The sequence below is a fragment of the Austrofundulus limnaeus genome, unplaced genomic scaffold (genome assembly GCF_001266775.1).
Source record: "Austrofundulus limnaeus strain Quisiro unplaced genomic scaffold, Austrofundulus_limnaeus-1.0 Scaffold1, whole genome shotgun sequence".
NCBI lineage: Eukaryota > Metazoa > Chordata > Actinopteri > Cyprinodontiformes > Rivulidae > Austrofundulus > Austrofundulus limnaeus.
Genome location: NW_013952403.1, coordinates 430,029 through 447,342, shown reverse-complemented (window position 1 = coordinate 447,342; position 17,314 = coordinate 430,029). Strand labels below are relative to the sequence as shown.

General features: G+C 38.7%; 1 protein-coding gene across 4 annotated transcripts in view; it reads right to left on the bottom strand.

The window, feature by feature from the left end:
• Nucleotides 1-17,314, bottom strand: part of enox2 (ecto-NOX disulfide-thiol exchanger 2) — a gene marked incomplete in the record, with an annotated part of 191,191 nt that overhangs the window by 66,249 nt on the left and 107,628 nt on the right. For all 4 annotated transcript variants that reach the window (XM_014003713.1, XM_014003739.1, XM_014003722.1 and 1 more), the window contains 1 exon segment: nucleotides 612-740. In XM_014003713.1, coding sequence (XP_013859167.1) covers nucleotides 612-740 — 129 coding nt within the window.

Here is a 17,314-nt window from a genome sequence, read left to right as displayed (position 1 = left end):
GAATAAACCCCATGCTGTTTTAAAAATAATTTTAACCCCTAAATGTCATTATTCTTTGTTTGGTTTAGAATGTTTAATTTACTACATCATTGTTACCATATGCATTTTATAAAATAAAAACCCAATTAACAATTAACTGAAATATTTTGAGGACCCCCCCAAGACATGTGGACTTGTGGAGTCCTGGGGGTCCTGGGACCCCAGTTTGAGAACCTCTGCGATAAACACATTTTGGTGTGTACATGGAGTTGCTAGGATAATAATATTAATAAAAAACAATTAGGAACAAATGTAAGACAAAACTTTACACTACACACACACATCTATACATACCYACATACATTTGGCTGTTTTTCCCTTTATTTGAAATTTACTGTCTTCAAAATAGAAAATATAAACACAGCAATCAAATAACTGTATTGTACAATTATTGCAAGTATTTAATTGAATATTCAGAACCTTAAGTTATTACTTGTTGCAAATGTAGATGATTAAAGCATAAACTCAGTGAGAAGATGCGTTGTATTTGTAAACCAAAAACGGTCTATAAAATAAAAGATGTCCCCATCTGCATGTAAATAATGTAAATCTAAAAATTAAATGTGCAGTACCTGGTATAAGGGGCTGTCCAGTCATTCCTATCGGAGGCATTCTTAAGTTATTCATGGCTGCCCAGGCATTTGGGTCCGACATCGGCATTGCTATTGAGTTGGAGTCCATTGTCATGTTACAAATTCCTTCTGTGGAAATAAGCACACAAAAAGAAAAGAAATACAGAAAGGGTTAGTGTCATTTAGCTAAATAACATGCCCACTCCATCATTGCCAGAAGGTGTGACCAGCTGTACACAGCAGATACGCCGAGCAAAAAGAGACATTAAGCATCCAGGAAGTTTAAAAAAAATCAAACAGCCTGGCTGCTTTGTGCCTTATTGACATTGTGCCAATGCATGGCTGGTTGCTTCAGACCAGTACAATGTCTACTTTCACAGAGGTGCTAACACCTGCTGATGATCACTTATTCAAGTGTATTTGGTTATTGTCTCGATGCTACTTACCCTTCAAACCCAGTAAGGATGAATTAATACTTTTTTTTTTTTACCTTCTAATAATGAATGAAGTAAATATGTTGTTGTCCAGGCAGACTACACCAGGTTAGAAGGCAAATGGAGGAAAAATGTTGCTCCCTTGAGGCAAAGACATAAGGAAGGTGAGAAATCCAATCCACACCACAAAGCACCACCTGAAATGAGGTGTAGACTTTGTGCAGTTTCATAGATGATAGCTTTGTTTGTTGGTAATTATCTAACAAACAAAAATAGTTTTTTTTAATGTAACTTGGACAGTTGAGTATTTCTGATAGAGTTTAGGAGATGTCTGAAACTATGCAGAGAATGAAAAAAAAAAAAATACTTTGTGGAGAGGTTTAAGATTAATGGGATCCAGAAGTTAAGTGTAGTGTTGTCAGGGCTTTCCCAGTTGCCTCCTTCCAACAAATTGTTCTTTTTCTCCATGCTTTGAGGGGAGAGGGGAGGGGCCCGCTGTGAGCCTGCAGTCAGTCTCGCACAATGATTTCAACAGTACTGTCAGAGAGAATCTATTTATCTTAGCGGTGTTGTTTGCTTGCTTCAACTGGCTGGCCTTTTGACAYTTCTTGTCTCAGTGACCTGTGCTGGGAGCTCAGTGGAAATGATACTGTATCACTGCGTGAGGAAGAAAAAAAATCAAAACTTGCTTAAAGCAACAAAAGTTGACAAATCGGATTAGATAATTATACTAAACTGAACAYCATTGACTACTCTGAATAGCTTTTCTTTGCAACCCAGAGAAAATAATGTCTAAAATAAGATTATATTGGCAGCAAACATAAACACTGATGCTATCAAGCCTTCCCAGACAGTCTATTACTAAACCTTGGAAAATGTAAAAAAAATGTTCTACTTAAACCGATGATATGCACACATCATGCCAAGCTGGCAACCTCAGATGTTCCTGCTTTTGAGTGTTGAATAATAAAGCAAATACATTCAGGACAACACAATACCAGCCCTGCAGTAAGGTCAACATGAACACATACGTCAAGCGGCAGCTCAATCTCCTCGTCTGCAGTCTATTTTACAGCTGTAAATGCTTTTTAATTCTCTCCTCTGGTCGACCTCTCTCTCTCTCTGACAGACCTGTAAATTGCTGTGACTGCTGGCCGAGCAAAGCTGCCCTCTTCCACAATACCAAAGCCAACACTGCTGTTAATAATGAGGACAGCTGCACTCTGAACACACTTCACACCACAGAAGGTCTGAGGCTGTGCACACTGTGAAGCCAACAGGTATAAATGTATGCGCCTCTGTGTGAACAACAGCCACTGCATTGGTATTCTTGGTGTTCAGACACAGCAGGCAACGTGTAATATTGCTGCTTGCCTCTTTGCCTTCCTATGAGTCACTAATTGCAGAGCTGTCTGCTGTCACTGCCATAGAGAGGCCTGATAAAACCGTGAGTGTCTGTGCGTTGCTGTGATAAAGCTGYTGACGGAGTCTTCATAGGCTTGTTAACGAACACAACCCCATTAACTGGGGACAGGTTTCCAGGAGGTAAAACGTAGAAGATTAGAGGTGGGATATTTTCTAGTGGTTTTATTACAGTTTACTGTACATTAGCCATTTTCTCTGGATAACACATTCTCACTCTCGACTCGTCACATTCAGTATTGATGCTTTTCCAAGGTTCCCTCTGCGTCTTATCTTGATGCGTCGGGTACACCAGTCGCGTTAGTTTTTGACGCACCAGGCACTTCCGTGTTCCCTCAGCTTCCAGGTTTGACGCGTTGGGACGCAAAATATAGGAGGTCTTTGACTTGGGGTCTGTGGTTAAAATTAGGGATCAGGTTTAATGGTTAATTTTAGGTAGTGGAGTCATGGAAAGGATGTCTAGGGCAAATTTTATGTAACTTTAGGCTTTGGAACACGTAGTTCACGTGAATTTCCTACAAGTTCTAAAAATGGTTAATTTTAGGGATCAGGGCTAATGGTTAATTTTAGGTACTATGGTCAGGGACAGCATGTCTAGAGTGAATAAAGGTAATTTTAGGCTTTGGGACGGTAGTTTTGGTCCATTATCTACACTTTCTGACATTGTGACAACGGATTCCGCCTCATCTCATCAATAACTGACGCGAGGGGTGTACCCAACGCGTCAAAATCGGACGCAGAGGGAACCTTGGAAAAGCGTCAATATGTGACGACTTAGGAGTAAGAGTGGGTTGCTCTGGAAAGCTAATCTATACGCTCACTCAGGATTTGGCAAGTAATGTCTTTAGTCAAATAGATTCTCCTTGGTTATATAATGGGGAAGTAAAAAGGCTGTTGCTACGAACTACTATTTTTTCTAGAATGCCAAAAAATGTGTCATGTTTAAATCTAAATTCTGTTACTTTTATTTATTTTTTTATTTTGAAGAAGTTGAAATTGGTCAAAACTAAGGGTGCTTTCAAACCTGCTAGTCCGGTAGCCTCAGTTCAATATTTTCAGCTGGTGTGGTTCACTTTCGCACTGCACTGTGCCAAATGAACTAAAACCCTTTGAGCAACCTGATTACCTCCTCACCTGTGGTGGCGCTGCACCAAGAACCAGTGAGGGAAGTGAGTAGAAAAACTCTTAACAAGACACTGAAGAATGTTTTTCACACAAAGGCTGAGACGGTGACATAAGAGGCGACATGCACCAGGTAGGAGCGCGTCTAACTTCATAGTGGTGATGTCCAAGGTACAGTAWATGAGTAATTTTATTATGATTAATACTCAAAAACCCATGCGCTGTAGCCCGCTTCCTGCTTTTGGAGCAGTCTATGGTCTGCTTGGCATTCACACATGAATTCAAACCGCACCAGAGTTCACTTCAACCGATCCGAGGCCTAGGTTTGTAGGCGGACCGGAGTTCACTTTTACGGTCTGAATCAGAATTTGATTGCGCGAGAGGCAGGGTACACACATATTCAGTCAATTTATTTTAAGTGTTGTTCCATCTGTTTGTCTTAAAGCCAGTTACAAAATAATGAAAACAGAAGATAGATCAACCTGGAGACGAAATGTACCTAATTTTCATAAATGAAAAATTTAAATTCTTAAAAGCACACCCAATTAGTCTTCAACCTAATATACTGATAAAGACAAAAATAACCAGGACCTATATGTGCCTACTCAGTGAAGGACGGGGCACCTATTGATTGTGCACTTCACATTAAAATCCCACACATTTAACCATTTTAGTCCGAACAGTTCAAGTGTACTCWAAGTGCATGTCGAGTTATCTCCATCACATTRGCCTTCTAACAAGAAGTCATATTCCTCAACATTAATGTGTCCACTCTACCCCTTATTTAGTGCCTTCATTTCTTGTACCTCAGCCTTTATTCTTTATTATCAAAAATGCCTTCTTTGAGATATATCATGCTGTTTTTTAATTGCTGCTTTGCTTTATTTACACATCACATCTACATGTACAGCCTCACAGAGAAGCAACATTTCAAAAACAACCCAGTTTACAAATCTGAATGATCATTTAAAATAAAAAAGAAGAAAACAAGGCACTATATTGATTAAATCACATCTGTATACCACAAATACTTTTGATTTGCCTGCTTTTGTCCAGAAGCTCCATAGTACTTGAAAAACAAAGAAAAGAAAATAAGTTGTAAGTAAAGTTATTGTAGAGGATAGTATTATTGAAAAATTGATCACTTTAAATATGTTCAACAAAAGCTACATTTTATTTACCCAATGGTGTGTACTGTACATGCTGGGATAAGAAACTGTTAATTAGCACTGAGTGGCAAAAAAGTCACATAGCTCATGAAAATGCATCCATCTACATCAACTAATAATGCCATAATAAATCACTTCTTTGGAAACCTTAATTAAAAATTGTGAAAAGTGCAAATTTACAGCTGCTTTTCAAATATAGTAAGACCACTGGTACCTTCTATCGCCAAGGYTCTTTCTGTGTTTTCAAACACTTCTGAGGACAAAGAGGTTGAGCAACATTTACTTTCTGCTATTAATTTACTGTTACTGAGCCGTATCCTTCAGTGGCTACTGATCCTCAGACTCTTCTAGAGCAGAACGAAATGATACAAAGAACATAATTATCGAGAGACAACGATGGTTTAAGACAGAATAACAAATACACCCCAACTCTTAGGAGTACTTTTCCTKGTCATTTTATCATGCTTTACCTTATTCTGTAAATACATGTCTTATTTGTACACACACCCTTCCATTAGCCAATTACACCTACCTGACATGAACTTCTGAATGTCAGTCTTTCAGTACTTTTGATGTGACAGTGTGTCCTCGCAGGCAAGAGCTAACCTCTGAATTCCCAAGTATTCTATGTGACACCGCTGCATTGATATGTGGAGCTCAAGGTGGAATATTAAACAGCTTCTGAAACACCGGATTGCACACGTGTGCAAGCACAAATACACACACAAAGATGCACATCTTTCCAAAAAGGCAGAACAGGAGTCATGCCCAAAACTGTCAATAAGGGATCCAGCGTCATTAAATATTTCTCATTAAAATGAAATCGTGGATAGAAACACATCAAGTAAGGTTAATTATATGCAGGAAATAAACARTGTACCTAAATGAAAAATTAACCCCAAGGTTAAACTTGGATAGAGTAGAAATCAATAGCAATAAGGAAGAAAAAAAAGATTAAAAGCCTAAGTATTTTTAGCTGCTAGCTCAGGTTGTCGTCTCATTTGGCAAATCTAATCGTTTAACTTAAATAAATCTCARCATGTGTTGCTGAGATCTCATGACACAATAATCCAAATGTTAAACCTTTAAAACCTGAACAGAGTAAAGCTATCTGGTTAAGTTTTGTTGGATTTAAGCAGAGGTCACGTTAATATATTCTCATGGATTGGCTTTCAGACGTATTCTGAGACGTATTACCTGAAATTCAAAACTGCACGTTCAGTACGCTAAAATCATAAATGTAACCCAAGAACCAAAATTTGCATTTTGTTTAGGTTAAACAATTATTGTTTTGAAATCTCTATTTTAATTCAAATGATCACAATTTTTTAAGCAAATTCTCCAGAAAAATAGAGGTTATATCTTTTAAAGTAATTTTCAAAAGTACATTAACTCAGAACAGCTGAAACATAAAAATACAAATGGACAAGTCATTAAGAAAMCACCCAGAGTGAAAACTCTACCTCCTCATCTCTATAGTACATATCTGCATTCAGAATATCGCCCAYGGCAATTAAAGCACAAGTGATTTTGATTCAGCTGAAGTCCACCCAGCTCAAGGCTTTCCTGATACTCATTCTCTGCAGGCTGTGACCAGCTTTTAGCTTCCCCAAAACTCCCCCAGGAGGTTGATAGGAAATTAAGTCATTTAAAGGCCCATTGGCCGTAAGCCCCAACAGCAGGCTGAGRGACGCTGGGGGCCATTTAGTCTAAAATGTGCACGGTTTTAACGGCTAACCACAGATTTATTGCAGCCCCTGGAGAGCAAATTCAAGAGGGAGCTAAAGAGATGAGGGATGGAGATAAAAAGGGAAAGGACAGAAGAAAAGGATAAAGAATAGGTTGCTTTTATTGAGGATTGGGATGTTGATGTCAGAAAAAATGAGGAAAAATATGGGAGCCATCTTAAACTCATCTCTAAACAACGAAATGGAGAAAACACAGAGACTTGGTGATAAAAAGGAGCAACTATAGATTAAATAGACTTATCAAACTTATCAGCTGCAGACGCTGATCTAGTCCATGAGGTGTGGAAACAAGGGAGCCTGTGAGGTGAAAGTTCAGTTAAGTCAGCTGGAATTCAAGGTTATTCATTGTTGCATGTTTGACAAAAGGTTCAATGATTTTAGTGGAAAAAAAAACACGTATTTTTGTGTTTTTACTATTATTTATTCATGACAGACACAATGTTTGCTTGTTTCTGGTTCAATTGTACTTTCTTTTAATTGATTCTTCCTTGATGTGTAACTTTTGTTCCTTTTTGTTTTTCTCGTGCGTGGCATAGAGCAACTCCGCTGCCATTTTATTCAACACTGTTCTGCGGTGTGATGATGAAAAATTTAATTACAAAATAAATGAGCTTTATTGTTTTTCAACAACCGTGTCCTTACAGATAAAGAAAGGGAACTGAATATTTCTGATGGATTCTTGCACACCACAATGAAGCCCAAAGTTTGGCATTTTTCATTTGAAAGAATATGTCAAGACTGCAGACTTGTGCATGCAAACAAAAACAGAATACAGAACTGCTATCCTAGCTTTCTGACCTATTCTGAATTCAAGTCTGTTTATGATTCAGAAAAACTGGAGGAAGGTAAAAAGTCCACCCTACATATATTCTTTCATTATTATCTAATTATGAAACCCCTTAAAAAAAGYATGTGCTCTGATAGCTTCCTCTGTTTTTTCTTCCATTACATGCCTTGCATACACATACTCAGTGTCTCTTTAATAATGTATGACTGCCCTTTCCTCCACTTCTTTGATCTGTTAATTATGATAAAGCTGCTAAGGCTCTGGTGATTAGTGGTGGCACAGTGAAGAGTGCCCTGAGTGTTTAACTCCACTGCTGTCTCTGTTAGGACCAGAGAAGACGACAAAGAGTGAAGACGTAAAGGTGACAGAAGAAGCCAGGAGACTGTCTGACCTCGTGAAGCAGGGAAACCCGCTTCCTTTGCTGTTTGTTTTTCAGTCACAACACATTATTATGACTATAAGAAGTTTTTTTTTTCTTAAAATTCAGATTTTTGGACTTGTATCTATAGGGACATCTGTACTGTATGTAGAGTTTTCTGTACCTACATGCAAAGTTGAAAAGTTTGTTGGTGCAGGACACTGCAGTCAAGCTTTTGCTTTTATTTTTTTAACAAAAGGCAGGGCCACTGATAACGATGGATAAACAGCCATGGCACATTCAGACCTCTAAGATATTGGCATTTTTTCTGAAACGTTAGCTTGTTTCTTCTCGAGGGTACGCGCTGTGTGGAGGAAGGGCATGGTATGGTATGGTATGGTATGGTTAGTGGGGATGGATATGGAATCCATGTGAGCGGGGGTCTTCTAAGTGGGCCCATTCCTCTCCCCAAAAAGACATTGGTCTTTATTCGAACCTTCTCGTTCCTCGGATGAAGGACACAAGATTAGAAACACTCAGTGTTCTGAGCTTCTCGGGATCCATGAAGGAGTCTCCAAGAATTCTTTTCGTTTGACCACTCAGAGCCAGGCAGTGGCCTAAGTAGTGCAAAGAGGTCTCTAATTCAACGCCACAGGCATCACACAGACCATTTTCATGGAGTCCCATCACCATTTTGTGGCGGTTGAGCAGATTGTGCCCAGTTAGGACTCCAACCAGTGTACTTAGAGTTTTCCTTGTCAGGGCAATGAGAGTTTACCCAAATCTTAGATTTGGGTGGTTAATCAGTTCCCGTGCCTGTCTACAGTCCGTCAGCTCCCTCCAGCAGATTGAGTGTTAACATCTAATCCAGGCCTGTAGGGGAGTCCTTCAGAGTGTTGTTGATATACCTACAACAGGCTCTGGTCCTTTGAAGTGAGCCTGACTGCCAGCTTTTGCGAGGTAGTCAGTTCTCTCGTTACCATAAATGCCAGTGCCAATGCTGGTACCCATTTAACAGTAACACTGTTATCTCTCCCCATTTGGTTGACTGCTTCGGCACACTCCCAAGCCAATAGTAACATAAAGTGTGGGCCTCGGAGAGCTTTAACAGCAGCTTGGCTATCTGTTAGGATGAATATTTCCTTCTGTGCACACTGAAGGTCATTGAGAGATGCCACACTGGTTGATTGCATTTATCTCATCTTGAGATACAGTTGCAAAACAACCTAGTGGGTATTTAAAACAGTAAAAACGATTGGGAGACATGTCCGTCGTAGAGAGGTTAATTCAGGCAGAACTGTCTTCAATCTCTGTCTTAAAACTTGGCTCAAAATTGTATTTTGAGCTGGTAAAACAATCCTCCTGGCTCTGATTGGCTGTTTCTGAATGGGAGCGGTGTATCTCTGCAAATGGCTGTAGGAGCACTGGGAGGAGTCAGAGAAGGTTTATTTTTATGTATTTTCAGATTATCTGTTTCCTATTCTACTGTCAGGACATAGTGACTGTTTTAACAAATGTGTAAAAAAAGTATTTTTTAACAAAAGAGCTACTTACGGCAGCTTCAAAAATTAATGGTTGTAAACTTTAAAGTAAAATAAATAAAAATCAACTGCTTTTACACCAGAGTGAGAGGCAACCCAAGGCTTCTGACTGCCAATAAATTTTGAAAAATAAATTTGATGGCTGGAGAAAATCAGTTGGATTTGTGTCCATGGAGGTGACCGTGACTTTTGTATGCAGGTTGTGAAATTACAGAATATAAAATTGGAACTGGAGAAAACCAACATGAACCCAATCCTCGGGAAAGGTGAACTTGCAATTCAATACTACAAGATTAATGAATATTTAATGCAATTCAACAGGATGCAGAAGAGGAAAAAATCTGATGTCCAAGGCCACCAATTCTAACACTTTGCACAGAACTGAAACAGTTGTTTTGTTCCCCTGAGATCCTCATCTAAATGTGAACAGTTAAGGTTTTTACTTCATACACATAAATAATGAAATGATCATGGAACATTATGCATGAATTCATCTGATTAGTGATGACACCTTGCATCAGTCTGTCAATCACCATAAAGAAAATTCAAAATGAAGCTGGAATCTTTATGCCTTTAGACTACATTCTAATTGTTGTTCCATTTTATTTATGAAACTACAAAAGTGAAGTCAAAGATAATTTACTGACACATGATTAAAACTGTAATTCTATCTGAATGAAGCTTTTCCTCTCTCAGCACACAGGTGGAGCAGCTGCTGCCAACAGACATTCACTGCAAAGATCCACATTAAAAAAAAAGATTCTTCTTTGCTACGTAGTTCACACAAAAATCATCTTTGTTTTCACTCATACCAAAATGCTAAATATCATCCCCCACTGACAGACTAGATGAGATTGCTGTTTCAACTCGAAAACCCTTTATTCACCAAATACATCATTTCCATGCCCTGGATCCAATTCATCTTTTTCTTTTTTATTAATATGGTAAGACAGAATGCTACAAAGCAAAATAAATAAATAAATAAATAAATAAAAATAATAATAATAAAAATAAAAAACGCACATGAGTGCACATCAGGACAGCCGTAAATGTCTGATATCACAACCAGCAGAGACAGAAAAATAAAAAAGACCCATAGACTTAAAGTAAACATTAGCATTTATCTCATTGAGGAGGAGTCTCGCTGAGGACTTCCCTGATAGGCAGACGAGTTGCAGTAAACAACTATGGCTTCTGCTGCCTTATCAGGAATGAGTTTATACAAATGGAGCTGAGGCCCTTGTGTTTGAGTCAATGCTGTGAAGAACAGGAGCATGGCTCTTGGTCTTATCGGGCTAAAAGAAGTGAYGGGCAAGAAAAGATCACTGATATCTGAGGAGAGGGGGAGGCGGGAGGGATGAGATAAAAAAAAACATAAAAGAGAGAAAAAGATCACAAACAGGGCTGCAAACTCCCCACAACACTATCAAAGCTTGCTGAATAATGGTGGTTGTGATAATGATGTGGGGTTATGAGTAGAATCTATGAATCTTCTGTAAACTATGTCTGAAAGATGGTGTTTATTGAGAAAAATCAATGAACACTACCTCTGGCGGTGTCTGATGATGGCTCTGAAACTGCAATGTTTCAAAGTCTTGGTTAGATCTTGGGTAAATTGGGAGGTCGAATCGCAAATGGCAACATGTCTAGATTTGCTACGACAAGCAAATTCAAGTGTTAGTCGGTGCAGAAAACTGTTTTTTGTTTTGACTTTGTTTCTCTCTATAAAGCAGAAAGATTTCAACCATTTTATTTGGTCAAAACGGCCAAACCTTACATGTGTTCATATTTTGAGCCATAAACAAATGGGTGCATATAATAAACACGTATTTTACAATGAACCAACAGCTAAATATATAACATTTTATGCATTTTTCTTTCCACTCTTAAGCAAACGCATCTGAAAATCTACACAAGTAAAAACATCCATAACTCAGCCCAGCCGAGTCGTGACAGAACGCAGGAGCAAACCGATCGACCGAGTGATGTCACTAAAACAGCTGCTGCTAATCTGCAGGAATGATGAACTCTGAGATGAAGTTACCYCCCAGAACATAATCGAGGAGAAGGTTAGCGTCTTTCTGTCTTCACCGACAGCAGAGAAAGAAATTTAGCCAATTACAGAGAAACAGATAATTATTTATTGTTCTGTCACTTTTGGGAGATGGATACCACACTGCTGGCACATCTGGAAGACATACATTAAAGACAAGATTTGGGCTTAGGCACGTGTGTCTTCATTAGATGTTAACTTGTTATCCCGAACGTGAACCATAAATCACCGACATGAAAGAACACCAGCGTAGCTCAACGTATAAAACGCTAGATAAAGCAAAAAATATGCTGCATAGTTGTGAGGTATATTCAATTCTTAATCCCCACACCCTTTAAAAATACCAAATCCTACAGATCTCATTACTAAAAAGATAAATCCTCTTAAATGATGCACAGAATCTGATGTCATGGAGGGAGCGGTTGGCAACAGGGGAGGAGACTATGATCGAATCACTTTTTGAAGCTGAACAGGTTGTCACATCTTTAAATACTTTACATAATTTGTAAGAAGTCAATCTAGTCATACAGATGTGAAGAAATAGACTATTACCAGAACATCAATCTCAAAAGGSACAGATTTAATAGGCTGTTGGACCATTTCAGCTTGTGTGAAGGGAAAAGATGAAAGTGGCTTTGACTCCTGAGGGATCTAAGCCAACAATTTATGCAATAGTTAAGTGCTTAAAAACAAATTGCTGTAACCTGATGAACTACATATAATCCTGCATGCATTTAAAGTACAAGCAACCAGGCTTCAATATGGGACCCTCTCCTTATTTATTAGATGGCACATATGAGGCTGAAATTGGCTGCACAGCACACTTACACCTCATCAGCATTTATACTGACAGAACTACAGCGTAGACAAGAAAACACAGACAAAGAGAATACTCTGCTCCATTGTGAGTATTTAATTACAAACATGGTATTATGGTTAAAATAAACAGCTTATTTCATTAGCAGTTTTAATTCTGTTTCTTGCAGTCTGGTCATTAAAAGATAATAAAAGTAAGGAAACAGCAAAGAATGGGGATTTGGGAGTGTTTTCAACATGACAATCATGTATTTTCCAGACACATAGTTCAATTCTATACGACAACCAAGAAACTATGTTACCTTCAGTTATGAAATCTGTTTGATTATCACAGCATAAGGAGCCTATTGATTTTATTAGGAGCTGGAAAACAAGAAGATATAGGCTCCTACATACTCGAGTGTACAGTTTGTGAGCTTCGCAGACTCTGTTCATATCGTCCGTGGACGTTCGAGATTTCATACTCGAGAGGACTGATCATATGACAAATTCCTTAATTTCTCGCAATTTCAGTCACGGCGTCAAAGACGAGGAGGAAGAGATAGCTTGCATTTTAGCTTTAAAACAACAAAAGAAAAGAACTTATCTTATCCAGGGTCTGAACTACTTTTTTTGCTCTTTGAAAGTCCTTATTTTCYTTCATTGGCATATCATAAAGTTTCTCTGTTTTCTAATCTCCTCCATGAGATGCTCTTCAAAATTTCAGTTCAATTTAAGTTTCATCCACGAATGATGCAGATTCTCAACTTTATCCGCTTGGTGTTACATCCAGAACAGTTCGATGTGAACTAGCCGGGCAGTTTATTGTGCGACATCGCGGATGTAAACAAACAATCTGTGCGCGGACCTGTCCGGCAGACATCCGAATAGAATCTGCCTTTAATTTTCACAGACCTCCGTGCAGTGAACTATGCCTGAGCATATGGGGGCCTTAGGAACAATTTATATAGTTCAATACTTAGTTAGCTGTTCTTGTTATTGAAAACTGGTGATCTGTTTGTGCAACAGGCCCCGGGTGTACCCTCCCTCTCACACAGTGACTGATGGAGACAGACAAGAAATCCTTGAGCTCCGTAATGGAAAAATGGGTGAAAAAAAATGGTGGCTCAAGGTTTTTAAAAAAGGGAAAAAAAGTAGGAACTAAAAATGAAAAGCAATTTCTGTTTCACTTAGTCTGGCTCTAATGCTTTTTGGGTTTAAGCCAAATCATTTCATTTCTTTTATTATTATTATTATTTATTTTCTTGGTGGCGATACGGTTGTGCAGGGGTCAACACTACATTCAATCTGCAAACAGCCATGGCAAACCCAACAGAACCCAGACAATTCAAAGTGTAGTATTACCTTACATTACATGTAACAGATGGTAATTGCTTCAGGCACAATAACCTGTTTTGAGTATAAAGCCTTGCAGAAAAACCCTTCAGGTCTTTGTACTAAATGCAGTAGCTTGGTTTTCAATCAACAGTCCACTCTGTTAAATGGAAGCTAATGACTGGCTGGACTTTTTCCAGTCTTTCATATTTCCAGTGACCATCTGTCTGAGCCATTATATGAAGCGATTTTGAGGGTTGAGGAGAAACTACACAGCAATAAGTGCAAAATGTTGGTGTTAAAACCCAACTTTTTGGTGTCTGCCAAGTACATTTCTTTTTTTTCCTTTCAAGCTGTGTTGGTCAACTGTGGCTGAGTCAGATGATCATTTTTTGAACAACAACAATAAATGGAAAAGTCTGCAGTTTTAGTGAAAACAGGACATTATAGAGAACAAAGCGTGGTGTGCTCTTCAAAGCTTGTTAAACTTGATAGAAAACCTAACAGCTGTGCAAGTTAATTGATCCCACATGTAATGTCAAGCGCACAAGTCAAAGATAAAGAAGGAAAAAGAAATACTCAAAGTTCTGTAAGTGGTTCGCACTCTTCAAAACAGCAGGGGCATGAGATTAGCATTCTTGGATTTAAAGTTTAGCCCAGCGATGTGTTGTTTGATATGTCGGCCTCAGTGTTGAGATTTAAGTTTGGGATCTGCTTCCACTCATCAGTGCAGCTTTCATCTGCTTTAACCGTCATCAGGTTCACTGGCTTCATTAAAATTTGTAATTACAATGCAGAATTCATCGTAAATTAAAACTGAAAAGGGGAGAGGGAATTCACAACCAACACACTGACCTCTATTAAAACAGTCTTCAAAACTCTGCAGCTGCTTCCTTTGTTCGCCAAACCAGTTCTTTAATGTCCTCGTACTCTCACAGTAAAAACACTCAATATTTACCATCCTTTCTGCGTTGTTTACCCTTTCTACTACCCTAAAGTGACTTAAGTTTTTGCTTTACTATGATCAGACAGCTCAAAGACAAACCCACAACGTTTAAGGTTAATTGTTCCTTAAGCATCAGGGAAAGAAATAAAAGTGCCTGAGCCTTAGGATTTACAGGGACTAATCTTTAAAGTGACCAAAAAGCAAATTCAAAGAAGCGGATTAATTATCTCTCAAGTGGTGTCAGAGGAAAATCAGGAGAGAATAAAAAATGAGTAAGAACTTTGTCGTTTGCTCAATACATATTCACATATTTTTTTAAAACGAACAGCATAAAAGCGATAAGTATAAAATATCGATGGCGAAGCTCGCAAATCACAACTGAGCTTCCTTTATGTTGTCAAACCCCAAACACACTGCACATCCAGTTTGAACAGGGCACCGTTACAGAAGCTGTCTTAAAGCTTTGAAGGAACACTCACCATATATAGTTACCGAAAGCACAAACCACACAGCCAGCTGATGGTTCTATACAGGCACATCGCAACACAATTACACCCACATATTTTAGACCTGCTAAAAAACCTGGCTTAGAAAAYGCATCACACTTTTATCGGAGCATAGCAGACCAAGTCAGGCATGCATCACAACATGCACAACAAATCTGAGACAATCCTTGAACAATCATGCAACAAGTGTGTGTAGAAAGTGGGAAGAAATCGCTTCCATGAAATGCGACTCAGCCCTGAAGTAAACTAAAGGTTCCCGACCACTTAGSTGCTTTTCAACTCTGTATCCCCCCCATTCTAAGGTGTGTAAGAAAATTAATTGTTCAATACTGAAGTCGAGACGATAAACACACAAATGTTGAATCAACTGAAATGTGAAAGGAATGAGGACCATACAACCCAGATCTGGTACGAGCGAGCTTTATTGCTTATACTAAAGCAATCTGAGCAACGCTGGCTACAACACGGACTTACGGTCCTTTTATGGAGTCTTCAGTGCCTGGTGCGCCCCCTGCAGGCCTATGGCTGCATTGCAGGCCACTCGAACAAACAATGCCTTCCCTAAATAATTTATAACGGTTTTCGATGTGTTGTCATAATGTTTTCGGGCATTTATCTAAACTATTTTAATCAAGACATAGCAATAGTTAAACAATGGATTATAACAGTCAACACTTAAAAAAGGAAAGCTAAGAAAATGGTGTAGTGCTTTTAAAATCAGTAACTAACCTAATAAATTTCTTCAGGTGGGTGCAAGAGATCAACAGCAGATTGCACAAGTGTCGAAAAACTAAAGTGTCCACTGGGAAAAAAAAGAAAACAATTCTCATAGCATTTACATTCCTAGCAGCTAGCCAATCGACTAGCACATCAAAATGTTAAAAGAGWCATAATGTGCTTTAAAATCCTTCTTTTTCACATTTAAATCATTCAGTTGGGGTCTACATAACATGGAACTGCAATGCTTTGATCTGAATTCCTCCTTATTGTAACTCCACAATCCCCTCTTTCACCCCTTTGCGGAGGTGTGACTCAGATCAACTCGTTTTCATGCTGTCTCTTTGAATCCAAACGAAGTGTTTCCCACCCAGAGCGGATCATTCTAGTTTGATGTTTACGAACATGTAGCGGATCAGAAACTTTTTATTTGCAAATTAGTTAAAAGATGTCAACAAGGGAAGACTTGTCCATCCAGCTTTACATGTTGGATTGATTTGTCAATTATCCCCCACCCCAACACAAAACCACTCTGTGMACCTTTCAGTCAGAAAACATAGAAACAATATCATTATACTGTATCACAAACAAACAAATCATGGATTATAAGAATTTTTTTATAAAAGTGACAGAGATAAAATATCTGGACATGTTTTCTATATTTTTTATTACTACTGGGTTTAGCCTGGGCCTCACTGAAGGCCAAATATACAATGAAGTTTTCTATATTCAACTCAAATTAAACATAGTTAGATACAAAACACTATAACAGCTTGAGCTCCTCAGTGTTTCCAGACTGCATGCAGCTGGTTTGCAGCCTTGGAGGAATTTGCTGTTTAACAAGTCGTCAGTACACAGACAAATCCTTGTTTAGTACGAGAGACACAAATTGAACATGTCTATTGACGCCTGAAGGACAGTTTGACAACCTTGAAGAGGGGAAAAAAAAATAGTGGGACCTCTTTAAATCTGTTTTCTCTCTTCTTTGAAGTATAAGCTGTCAGAACAAGAGAACAGAATCCCAGGAAAAAAAAAGTTGTTCGATTGTCATTCTTTAGGGTAGTAGCAGTGCCTGAGGTATTCTTAGCTTGTATTATTATGCCGTGTTTGGAGGGGAAAACATATTTGAATGTCGTGGCTGATCGACAGCTAGAAAAACCTTTAAAACAAACTAAAATAATTACAAGTTTTTTACAACCACTGGTTTCCTCAAATTCTAGTCTCTTCGAAACAAATCGAAACAAATCAAATATTTAATTAAAGGGGCGATATCATGTAAAACCMACTTTTTTGAGTTTTATRTCATGTTATAATRTTATACTCTCATAAAAAACATGCTCAAAGCCTTGCTTTGACTCATGTCTGAGAAATCCTGCAGCGTTTTTAGGCAGCCATGCTGAGCAGCAAAACGACAGGCAGGGACCAGAAATGTCCCTGGCTGGGACGTGTCTTTAAGCCGAACTTCCTCATGGCGGAGCACCCCCCCACTCCCACTCCCTACCTCCACATGCACCCCGCCCATGACTCCTGCAGGCTCTTGGGTGAAAGTGAAAGTGAAACTTAAACTGTCTGCTGAGCTCTCAACATTAGTTCTCACTCAAAGCTCTTTTCGGATTCAAAATACCTTTGAGGAAATGTATTTTCAGATGCCAAGTAAACTGCATCATAGCAGGCCCCCCACCCCTCGAGTGCAACCCAGGTGGTTCTTAAAGAGACAGAGGCCAATTTCAAGGCATTTAGAAGAGGAAGTGATGAGAAGATAAGTTTATT